Source organism: Epinephelus fuscoguttatus, linkage group LG4 (genome assembly GCF_011397635.1).
Source record: "Epinephelus fuscoguttatus linkage group LG4, E.fuscoguttatus.final_Chr_v1".
NCBI classification, from domain to species: Eukaryota; Metazoa; Chordata; class Actinopteri; order Perciformes; family Serranidae; genus Epinephelus; species Epinephelus fuscoguttatus.
This window is the reverse complement of record NC_064755.1, coordinates 45,548,181-45,560,711: the sequence shown is the minus strand read 5'-3', so window position 1 is coordinate 45,560,711 and position 12,531 is coordinate 45,548,181. Positions and strand designations below refer to the sequence as shown.

General features: G+C 43.4%; 1 protein-coding gene across 8 annotated transcripts in view; it reads right to left on the bottom strand.

Moving 5' to 3' along the window:
• The window catches only part of aass (aminoadipate-semialdehyde synthase), a 42,848-nt gene that overhangs the window by 26,502 nt on the left and 3,815 nt on the right, over positions 1-12,531 (bottom strand). For 6 of the 8 annotated variants that reach the window (XM_049574200.1, XM_049574202.1, XM_049574205.1 and 3 more), the window contains 8 exons: positions 9,776-9,860; positions 7,637-7,704; positions 7,384-7,530; positions 5,531-5,609; positions 4,679-4,806; positions 2,896-3,044; positions 2,563-2,685; positions 495-606 (listed from right to left, as the gene is read on the bottom strand). In XM_049574200.1, coding sequence (XP_049430157.1) covers positions 495-606; positions 2,563-2,685; positions 2,896-3,044; positions 4,679-4,806; positions 5,531-5,609; positions 7,384-7,530; positions 7,637-7,704; positions 9,776-9,860 — 891 coding nt within the window. Of the gene's footprint in view, positions 1-494; positions 607-2,562; positions 2,686-2,895; positions 3,045-4,678; positions 4,807-5,530; positions 5,610-7,383; positions 7,531-7,636; positions 7,705-8,861; positions 8,926-9,775; positions 9,861-12,531 lie in introns of those variants that run through there. The other 2 variants (XM_049574207.1, XM_049574206.1) reach the window with 2 other exon arrangements.

Sequence of the window (12,531 nt, the reverse complement as noted above, 5' to 3'; positions counted from 1 at the left end):
GGAAGGAATTTGGATGTTACACTGTTGCTTCCACAGTGTGAGAAACCCGTCACCTCATGGACTGAATACAGACTATGACTTCAAGGTGTTGCTGTAATGTACCCTCTAATCATCATAAGATGTGTGACTAAGGTGTGGCCTTTATACCGGATCACTGGCTTACTATGATGGTGGATCTTAAAGAGTGTTGAAACCTCATCTGAATCCAGAACCACAGGGTCGACGTCTTTTTCTACTGTCTAGTCCACATTCAGTGATCAGCACCTCACCACAGCCCTTTGTGTGTGTTACTTTTCTACATTTCAAAATAAAATTAAAAAAACAGAAACTGGCAAAAAACTGCTGAATGTCCTGTCTGTCGGGTTTTTTATTTACCCAGTTTACCACGTGAAACCTGCTGCAGCGCTCTCCCACAGCAAACTTAACCAGAAGCCAGACAGAAGCAGAAACGGGCAGCTCTACTGACCTCTCCTTAACTTTCCCAGACGTCTTACCATCTCCCAGATGTAGGGGAAGAGTCGGTCTCCAAAGTACTCTGTGGCTCCGATGGGGAGCTGAGCAGGAAGGTTGTCGATGGAGCACATGAGGATCCCATTTCCCTCCACACTGTCAGGACCACAAGCATTAATATTTATTACATACAGTATGATTAGCACATGTTTACCCTAAGACTGCAATAAAGACAGAGTGTCAATCATTACACCCAGCTAATGATAACATAAAGATCATAATCATTAAATCAGTTACATATTTTTGCCAGCAGTTTTTTTAGAGCTGAATTTTCAACTTCATCACCACCACAGAAGAAGAGTTGGGCAGTGTTCAGCATTTTTTCATATGAAACAAAAGGTGATTTCATGTTCCTTGGGCTGCCCCCTGATAGATGACCAAATGGTAGTTGACCAGAAGGGTCATTAGTCAGCAAGATTTTATTGGTCGCTTAGTCTCAGAAAAAAAATAAAAAAATAAAAGTCAAACTGTATCAGAAGCTGCACCTTGTCAAAATATCAAAATAAATCAAAACCCATATGACTGGACCATGTGGGAATTTAATTTGAAAGGACAGACACAGGAAGTGGCCATTCTCAGCAGTCAGACAGGAGTCAGGTTACAAACCAATCACAGCCGACAGATTATCTTTCTCTTCTTCTGTAAATATTCAGTCTGATAAACACAGAAAAGTTGATCCTGTTAGTGCAGGGCTACCCAGAGCTTTACATCTGTCCCACAGACGATAGGCCTACACACTTATAAACAGCTCCTGGAAGAAGATCAGCTCTGCACTCAGGGTTTCACGTAAATAGGCTATATGATGCTTGTTGAGGTTGCTTAGCAACCTCAGACACAACCTGCTGCTGCACTCTTGAAAGCTGGCACAGAAAAGACACAAGAGTAGCGCCCAGCGCCCAACCTCATGTTTTCCAGGAGACACGGCATGTGGACAGCCCCAAAATGGGATCATTTTGAGAAGGTGAAGGACGAACCCAAGGTGATATGTAAACTCATCTTCATTGGTCGACTACAAGCATGACGTATCATGTGAAACATGGAAGTAGCTACATGCCCATTAGCCCACAGCGTCATTAACAGGCGGCTCGCTCAGTGTGTGACGTGCACTTGGAGATAAAATATAGGCCTATATTAATGAAGGTTCATTAGTACGGTTTGTATTTCTCTGTAATGTAGCACAGTGTTAACAATGTTACTGATACTATTCTTTCTCACACCTTCAACTCAAACCACCAAAATATATCATTTCATCATTACATTCATATCAGAAACATGCAGGAGACTAGTCCACTGATGGACCCTGATGAGGACTGTTGGTCCACTGATGGACCCTGATGAGGACTGTTGGTCCACTGATGGACCCTGATGAGGACTGATGGTCTACTGATGGACCCTGATGAGGACTGATGGTCCACCGATGGACCCTGATGAGGACTGCTGGTCCACTGATGGACCGTAAATGACAACTTCTGGTTGACTAGGAAAATTCTTGGTCAGGGGCAGCCTTACCTTTTCCCATAAATACTATTATTGCGCAACATTTGGAGTAACTCCTCTTGATGTCAACTAAGTGGGGCCCAGGTGGACAGCAGAGGCATAAAAATAGTGTCAGAAAAAATCTAATTTAACCAGGAAAGCCTCGCTGAAATAATGAAATAAAGCATGACCTGGCCAAAAACACTAAGTTAGAGAAAAAATGTTTTAAATAGCATAACAGATTCAAAAAGTAGTATCTTAAATGCAGCCTGGGAAAAGTTTAAAACCCACAAATAAAAATAATTCAGACCAACATCTGAAACTATTAAACAATAAATTAAACCCTAACACGTCTAGATTCTGTTACATCTCACAGCCTGAAGAGAGAGTTTCTGCAGCAATAATTTAAGTTCACAGATATTAAATGTGTTACAAACTGAAACAATAATAACCTGAAACCTCTCATGTCTGACTGCAGATCAGCTGAGTGAAAGTGAAAGTCTTAAACAGAAGAAACACTGAGACAAACAGGTGATGCTGGTGAGGAGACACAGGTCAGGACTGTTAGCACTCTACCTGTTGTGATCTATGTGCTGGTCAGCGTCGTACATGCAGAAAGGCTTGTCGATGGTGGTGCACTCGGTCATGAACTCTATGGAGCCTCCGGTGTCGGCAGATATGTCACAGATGGCCAGTAATCTGGAGAGAGAGAGAAGAGGTCACAGCAACAGGCTGAACTTACACTCTGTAAACATGACTGAAGATAAGGATGTGACCTGTGACCTCTGTAAAAATACAGCAGCTACCAGACTGCACTTCTATCCATTGACTACGACACTCAGCTGTCGGTGTGTCAGGTACATCCTCTGTGTCTGAACGTCTCTCCCTGTGAGGCTGTGATGTTCTTACTTGTGAGGCAGCCCTGGTGATCCCTCTGTGGCTTCAGGCGAGCCCTTGAGCGGTCTGATCAGCCTCTGGGCGTCCAGTCGTCTGAGGAGTCGGGGGGTTTGGGGGGCCCAGTAGATACCGTTGATCAGACAGGTTGTGTAGGGCGCCACCTGTGGTTAGATGAAACATTTTTAAGGGTGTCCAGTGAAGACAGAGAGCATATGCAGCTGCATGCAGCCACCGAGGGAAAAGCACAGCACCCCATGTTTTTTTTCAGAGCGCTCAGTTTTTCTTTTCTGCACCTGCTCTGACCGCTTCTAACCCTTTCACGTATAGTGGTCGCTGCAGTGAGCAGCTATTTAAAAGCCATTTTCTTGTACATGCATGGGTTTTGATGCTGGAGTTGCACTTAAGTCACTATAGTGGACCCTTGTGCGTCATGCCGAACACTGCCACACACTGGCCAGGTGTTGTCAGTGCAACACAAGTCTCTCAAACCCAAGGACCACCGAGGAGTCAGGAGCAGTTCAACGCTTTTGCATGACAGTATTAAAATTTGTGAAAAAAAATAAAATAAAATGTGAACACACTAGTTTAACAGTATTAAAATATATATTTTATAGTTTCGCATGATATACATCAGTTTTTGGTCTGAATCAGGGACTCATGTTGCTCCAAAGTTGTATAATTGCCTAGAGTTGGTTGGTGTTCTCACGGCAGCATTTACAAGAGGACCAGATCAAATGCCTTGTGTGAGAAAGCTGCTCTTGATTGGTCAGAATTTCCATGTGGGAAAAATCCAGGAAGTAAAGCAAACGTTGAAGAAGAGTACACTTGCAAGATAAATGTGACACTTTCTAATGTCACAATGGAGGGACAACTACGCAGGTTGATTTTAGCGCTGCTCATCGTGGACTATATTGCTGTCATTGTTCATTTTAGTCAAAGCATACAGTTTGAAAACGAGGCAAACGCGGCTCCAACTAGAAAACAATGTTTTGATGCATTGGATGTGCTGAATGTGCATATTAAGGCAGTACAGGAGGAGGTGCACATTAATAATCCTCCAGGACTGTAACATGCTCATGTTTAACCCAAACAATGTGTCATGTGACTGCAGTTGCTTCACACCCAGGTCAAACACCTTCTCACCACAAACCAACCGCACCAGAGTTCCTTTGGAACCGGACTGAGACCACCTCTTCAAGAAGGTCTCGGTCCAGTTGTTTTGGTGTGTTCACACCTGAGTGTGATTGCTGTGTTCACACCTGCACAAACGAACTGCACTGAGGGGGCAAATGAACTTGAGTTTGACTGAACTGGACCAAACAGGGCAGGTGTGAAAGCAGCCTTAATGTAGCGTTATGTTAGCTACAAAGTTCATGTCAAGAAACTGTTGTCATAGAAACAAAACCCACCCACTTTATAAACCAAATGATTCATCATTCATAGAAAATAATCAGCACACTGTTCGATAACATAAATGATTGTCAGTTGCAACAAAAATCATTAAATAATAAAAGTATTTTTTCATTGCTGACTATTGTACATGTTGTTATGTGAAGGATTATTGATCAGATAGATGTACTGGTTCATTCTCTGCAAGGTCATCTGAGCCAGACTGTGATGAAAGTCACAGCTGTGTGAATGCTGCCACGTGGCACCTGCTGAAACACCAACACAACCAGCAGCTGTTAACTGCTGACGACTGAAATAGAGGACGAGGCCTCTCAGTGACTGACAGGAGCAGGTGGGAGTTTTGTAACTGGTGACGGGGTGGTGGGTTAGAAGCTGGTGGACTCACGCTGGTCCTGAAGTGTGAGGTGTAAAGTTCCGGGTGGTCCTCGTACTCCATGGGGTCATAAAAGCCGTCGCTCTTCCTCACCAGGTGGTGATGTCGGCTCAGGACGGTGGCGTAGACTTTGGTCATATCTGACAAGAAAACAACAACATACTGTTAATGATCATGTGTGCACTTCTTACACTATCATACGACATGCACGCTGATCCTAGTAACAGGCACACACAATAACAGGCACATCCTGTTTGTCAGGTGTTCCTCTCAGGGAGGCGTTACACATCTGTCCATCTCAGGGATGAGAACCAGGAGCAATCAAAAGCGGGGTTTTTACTTGAAGGGTCTCAGTACTTTTTCCACCCCTGCTTACATCTGATCCACCTAACAACATTTATCACACACTGCAGGCAGCTGCTGTTCGTCTGCTCTAAACTCACAAAGTTCACTTTACTCAGATCATAAACATCTTAGTTATGGCTGCAGATAATCAAACTTTGAGGCTGATGGTTTTGTCAATTGATCCATTTGTTCTCTGAAGAGGCGAAATCAGCTCCTGCATCATTTTCCTGTTTGTTATTTTCTTGTGCGGTTGCTACAGTTACACAGCAAGCAGATCACACACACACACATCTGTACAAGATATGATACAGGACACGAATGTGACCTTCGATGTTTTTACATGTAATGTCCCTCTGCAGCTCTGCAGCACTCGCTGTGTTGCCTCTCTTAACTCCCAGCATGCAGTGAATGAACACTGAATGTCCCACCCCTCACTGTGATCGGCCACCAGTACGTTGAACACGACGCACGTCACATCACGTTAAAACAAGCACAAAGACAAACACAGGAGTTTCCTACCTCCTGTTTGAGAGACCTCCTTTAACTCGTGAGGTTCAACGTATTCAACAGGAAGCTCGTTCAGGATGTCTTGGGCTCCCTGCAGGAAGAAATGAGGAGAATGAGGATTTCTGAAGCCACTGAGTGTTTGGTTTTGGGTTTAAATGGATAGTTTGGATCTTTTGAAGTGGGGTTATATAAGCTACTTATCCAGAGTCAGCGTATTACCTACAGTAGATGGTGGTCAGCGAGCCTCCAGCTTGAAGAAGCAGGCAGGAGTACTGAAACAGAAGCTCAGCCAAGTGCTATGGTGGATGGGTAAGTAATTAAAGGTATTTTAGCCACCAAAAATAATCAGTATCAGTTGAAGTGTACGCTATATTGATGGTATTGTCTCTGCTTTATTCTACCATCAGACAGGGACTTCAGACAGTGATTTCTGACGGGGAACTGAAGCTGTGATATCGCTCTCCTCAAAGCCAGGCTCCATTGAGAAAAACAGTGATTTAAAATCGCTGATTTTAAATCACCAGCTGCTGGTCGACTGCTGCTGTGATCCGTTAGCTTGTTTGTGTCATTGCGTTACTTTAGTGTTTAAAAGGGTTAGTCTGGATTCACCAAAGTCAAACAATAACACAAACTAGCTAACTGATCACAGCAGCAGTAGACCAGCAGCTGCTGCTCGAGCAAGCTAAAATGACTGTTTTTGTCAATGGAGTCTGGTGGGCATGAAGAAAGCGTAGATGCACTGTAGAACTGAAGCTGTTTAGGGCTTCCCCGTCTGAACAGGCTGTCTGACAGTAAGGTAAAGCAGTGAAAATACTCTCAATATAGCGCTGTCCTTAACTTCAAGCGACATCGCACATGTGTGATTTGACTGTACTCTGTCCTGTGTTTGACCCTCAGGTTAATGTCAACATGTGGAGTTTGACTGTACTCATTTCTGACACTGTGTGTGTGTGTGTGTGTGTGTGTGTGTGTGTGTGTGTGTGTGTGTGTGTGTGTGAGATAATGATATAATGAAGTGAGAACGCAGGGTTACTCGTGGTCCCTAAAGTCTCCAAAAGTAGATCAGGAGCCAGAGCCTTCAGCTATCAGGCTCCTCTCCTGTGGAATCATCTTCCTGTTACGGTCCGGGAGGCAGACACCGTCTCCACATTTAAGACTAGACTTAAGACTTTCCTCTTTGATAAAGCTTATAGTTAGGGCTGGCTCAGGCTTGTCCTGTACCAGCCCCTAGTTAGGCTGACTTAGGCCTAGTCTGCCGGAGGACCCCCCTATAATACACCGGGCACCTTCTCTCTCTCTCCATACAGGTTTCGATCCGCAGGTGTTGGATAGAGGCTTCCCAGCCAAACCATGGTCCCAGTGCAGGTGTTTTCGAAGTGGTCTCCGCACATGCGCAGCTCCCACTGCTAATGGTGCTGACAGTATGAATGGGTAGTGGACAAAAACGCGAATATAAACAGTAGAAATCTGGGAAACATGTCTTCACATGACCAAGATGAAAGCCTATGTGCAAGTTCAGAGAAGTAGGTCAAAGCAGTGAGGAGGAAAACGGATGATGACACATGGAAGGACGGAGGGATGGAGGGACGGATGGAGGGAGAGGTTTCTCCATTTAATAGTAGGATATAGAGAGAGCATACACTTAAACTGTTAACAGATTTATTTTAGGTGGCTTGAGTAGGTTTTGAGGCTGGCCCCATCCACAGCAGTGCATTGCTTTGCCTCTGTTTCAGCACTCCTGCCTGCTTCTTCAAACTGGCAGCATACTGACAGACATCTACTGTGTGTAACACACTGACTATGAATAAGTACCTCAAACAACCCCACTTCAAAAAATCTGAACTATCTTTTTAACCTTGCTGTACCTTGGAGACGTTGCCCGTGCCGGTGAAACAAAATGTCACTGGACCGATAGATTTGGGCACGAGCCCCGTGGAAATCTCATACCCACAATCCCTCACTGCCTGGATGGCCTGGCTGACGTTCCTGTAGTTGTGAGCCATGCCGATGTGCTGTGAACAGCAGGGAGACAGGAAGTGACAGGGTAAGAATTACAATCACATTATGAGGACAAAGTCTATATTTTTGGTTAGAAATTTCTGAGGAATGTTTTCTTACCATGAAGGGAGTGTGGTGCCCGAGAGCCAGGAAGCGCAGCCCCAACCCATGCAAGATGTTAATCATTCCTACAACAAAGATTCACTCTGATTAAACATTACTCTGACATGATTTACTTGCTTTTGCCTGAGGCCCCGTTTATCAAAGTGTTCCTGGATTCATGCAAAAATAAGTTGAACAAGTTTATGATCGGTGACATTTACACTGCCCTGGGCTATTTCCTTGTCTACAAATGTTTACAGTTTTTAAAACACATTGTGTGTTCTAAGACCAAACAAACAATGTTAATTCTCTCTCTTCCACAAAACTTTTACAAAGACATTCTTCAAATAATTTGAAACATGTTTTATTAACATCTACAGCAGTCTTGTTCTCCACTGTTGATTGGCAGCGCACTGATATGTTTCTCTGTGCATTGCTGCCACTAGGGCCCTGTTTCCACCAAACCCTTTCAGTACAGCACCTTTGGAACCAACAGTAACCCTTCAGACATGGTACCCAGACCCTAACGTTTCCACCACAAACAGTACTCTCTCACTGTATTTCCTCATCAGCGGTGACACAGATGGAAGTCTGCACCTGGTTTATCGTCCACAGAACGAGGCTGCACGCCCACATTTTCACAACAAAATAGAACAGGCTGCAGTGAGAGTCTCTCTCCATGGGATATTTCAAAATAGCAGCTTTGTGCATTTAGTCCTTCTCAGGCAAGCTCAGGGGTTTAGTGTTGCTGTAGCCCACAGGAAGTGAGGATTAGAATATATGACCTTCACATAATCCGCTCCAAATGAATCTATATTTTTAAAGTCATTACTAAAAGTGTGTGTCATATAAAAACTAAAGTGATGGTCAAAGTTGTCACAGTGAAATTTAAGGTGTGCTGATGGATTCACGTCATCAACTCATGCATTGAGTAACATTACAAGTTAACGTTCCACCTTAAAAGTTGCCGGCAGTTGGCCCAGTGAATGAAGTGATTTTTTCTCAGACTCCAGCTGCTGTGAGAGGCAGCAAAACATCCTTTCATTTTATAGTTACAGTTTACTAATAAAACTCTCCACAACCATGGGGACGATAAGGAACTGTTCAGTTGGTACTATCCACAACTTTTCACAGTGGAAACAGAGAAAAATGAACCAAACTGATCCGGACTGCTCGGTGAAAACGGGGCTCGGCTGTCCCTAGAACAACATAAATCCACAAACAGAAACATGTTTCATGTCACCTGTACACTCCCACCTTGTGTGCATACATGGGCATCCTTGAACCAACTCTAGGCATTTATGCAACTCTGTGACAAAATTAGTCCGTCACTGGAACCAAAGCAAGCAACTCTAGGTCTGAAAGCACTGTTAATCTAACAAAACTCATGGTGGTCAGCAGAGTCTGCAGCAAACTGTTACACACTGAGAAGAAGCAGTTAATGATATCAAGTTTGTGTTCCTGAGAATAATCTTCTGTTAACACCTGTTGGTCACATGGATCAGGAGCCAATCACCAAGTGGAGCCACCCACAGTTGGTGCAACCACAAGCCACAATGTTTCGAAACACCAGCTGCAGTTAGAGCAGAGGTGAGGTGTGTGGGTGTGGACTTTGGTAAGAATCACACAGAGACACTCTGCAGTCTGGTCTGCATAATCCAGTATCACTCTGGTGTTCAGATGAGTTAATAGAGTTTCCTGATCCAGATTAAATATCCAGATACAGGAACTAGTGGCTGTTAAGACACTGTTGTTGACCATTTCATTCATTTTATGAGCTCTAGCACCACAGACAAAATGTTTTTGGGAACATTTGTATTTACTTTCCCTTTAAACAGGTGAAAGTAGATCAGGGCACAGAGATGAACTGATTTTGAATCAGCGTCACCGTGTTCACACAAGTCTGACTCAACAGCTTCAGCTCTGACTGATGACAAGGTGAAGGTCCAGATGATTCAAACAGAAATGTTTGAACAGAGAACACGTCTCTGCTGGTTGAATTGTTTACAGTCAGGTACTGATCTTCACTGTTTCATTAGTTTCACAACAGGTCCTGCTGCCAAACGCTGTCACAACAGTCCAAAGAAAACCCTAACCAGCTAAGGTACATTGCATAAACTCACCGTCATTTGTTTGTTTTTGAGGAGGTTTTCATACCTGCGAGACCGGCCCACTGACCAAACGCAACAATCCGGAAGCCGTTAGCATCGACCATCTTCTCGTAGTCGATCAGACGAACCTCCTGAGGAGACAAAAGTCGTTTCATTACAGATTTTGAGGAGTTTTGTTGACAGAAAGACAAACACACAGATGCCTCATTCCCACTGCACGGTTCAGATCAACGCTCAACTCACTGTTGGTACCAGGTCCTTCTCTCTATTTGGTTTTATTTTAGCTGCGGAGTGCACCCCCTAAGTGTAGGCAGGATTCTCAGCTGATCAACATATCAACACTGCATGAAACTGCTGTGACATCATCTTAAACTAGACACTCGCTCAATCCTTTCATCAGCAACCAAACGCTTTGCACGTGAACTGCAAAAGAAGAGGTAGAGACATGCTGTACCATGCAGAGGAGAATGTGGCTGGAGATACAACAAGGACGACAGAAGAATGTTGAAATACTTGATATATCACATTCTGCAGCATCAGCTCCAGTGCAGAAGATAAAACTGCTCTCTAGGGCTGCTCCCCTAACAGTCGATCAAACATTAGTCGACCAAAAAGGTTATTAGTCGGCAAGATTTCATTGGTCGCTTAGTGGCAGAAAAAGGGGAAAAAAGGGAAACGTGAAACTCTATCAGGAGCTGCGCCTTGTCAAAATAAATCTAACCCTATGTGACTGGACCATGTGTGAATTTACTTTGAAAGAACAGACACAGGAAGTGTCCACGCTCAGCAGTCAGACAGGAGTCAGGTTAATCTCCAGGGCTGGTACCTGCGGTTATTCCACAGGCTAGTTAATAACATGTCGGGCAGGAAATCCAAAGTGTGGGATCATTTTGAGAAGGTGAAGGACGAACCCAAGGTGATATGTAGTGTTGCTTTCGTCAACAAAAAGTATGACTAAATATCGTCGTCAACGAACCTTTCTCACGTGACGAAAACGAGACGAAACGCAACGTAAATGGTGGTCATGTGACGATAACTATAATTAAATATATAATGCAATATTGTTGACGAATAAAAACAAAACTAAATGTGGTTTACAAAATAAAACCTCTGCTAAAATGTCTCTTCATTTTCGTTGACCAAAACGAGACGAAATAATGTTATAATGTTTAGTAGCGTTATTATTATTATTTTGCAGTATTTCTGTTTCCTAGGCTGTGCGTCGCACTGCACAGACGGATTATAGCCGTGACGATATACAGTACATCACTCGCTCTCGTGTGATATTGCTTTTAGGCTATACAACAGTTCAACAACAGCCTAAACAGCAATACTGAGTAGGGAAATGTTAACCAAAGGTAATGAAATAAATTATTTAAGTATGTTATGTAGCTCCGCGATCCCCCAGTCTGTTGCCAGGCAACGCAGCACACACGCCAGGAACTCACAAGCTACTTTGTATTTACATTGATCTGCAGCTGTGTAACTTCGTCCAGTTCGGCTGATGAAACGTTGGCAAACCTGGATGTTGGCACGGCCGGATTCAGCTTCCTCTCTCCCTCATCCTCATCAGTACCTCATCACATGATCAGTGATAATTCCTGACCGTGTTCGCTTCATTTTTGCTCCTCTTTGTCCAGGTCGGCTGATGTTACTCAAACACACCTGGAGGTCTGCACAGAAGAGTCCTGGCTTTCCTTTTCCTCGTCCTCTCCTGACGACCACTCAGAATTTGATTCAAATGTCATTTTGGGGAAAATATCCTTCTTGGTGTAACGCTATAGTGTCCGTTTGTGTCAATGTAGCCAATGTGACAGCTGGTTAATTAACGGCTGTATTTATATTTATTACACGGCTCTATTAAATGCTGTATTCTGATTGGTCAGTCGCGGCATTCAGAGGTCTGATATTACTGTGTAATGACCGTTGCTATGTAGCCCAGTGTTGCTAGGGACGCTTCCCTGACAAGGAGATTCAGCCGTTGCCGGCAGGGCAGGGTGCGCGTCGGGGTTCTATTCCCCTGTCGGGAGTTATTTATAACACCTGTGAGCAGAGTGATTTTACTGTTACAAGTCCCAGTGATGTTATACTCTATGTCAGCCCTCATGGAATGCCTCTCGTCCAATCAAATTACTCGGTCGGAACTAACTGTTGTATAGGCCTAAATAAATATATATTTAGCTCTAAGTAGGAGCTAATTCAGAAAAGAACATTTTGGTCTGGTTATACTATACTAGGTACTTATACTATATTGACTGGGTATAATAGAATTGCATTACTAAAAAGAGATTAAAATACAATTTTCATTGACTAAAACTAGACTAAAATGTCATCAGTTTTCGTCGACTAAAACGAGACGAAAAAAGTCACTAAAATAAGACTAAAATGCTCAGACTTTTAGTTGACTGAAACTTGACTAGACAAAAAAAGAGTATGAACGTGACTAAAACTAATAAAAACTAAAATGACAGTTTGACACAAAGACTAGACTAAAACTAAAATTAAAACAGGCCGCCAAAAACAACACCAGTGATATGTAAACTCATCTTCATTGGTCGACTACAAACATGACGGTACGGCCCCTAAGTGTCCCACAGTGCAACAGCTCATGTGACAGACTGGAAAGTAAACCTTTAAAAATGAATCCTACACAGCACGTTTACTTGGTATTTTCACAAACGTAGAATTGGCAACAGTTTTCTAAATTCAGCTACAAAAGTCAGTTTCTTCAACACTAACTGCAAAAATAGTTCACTGCTAACATTAGCACACAGAGACCTTTATATCATGAGTGTAACTGCA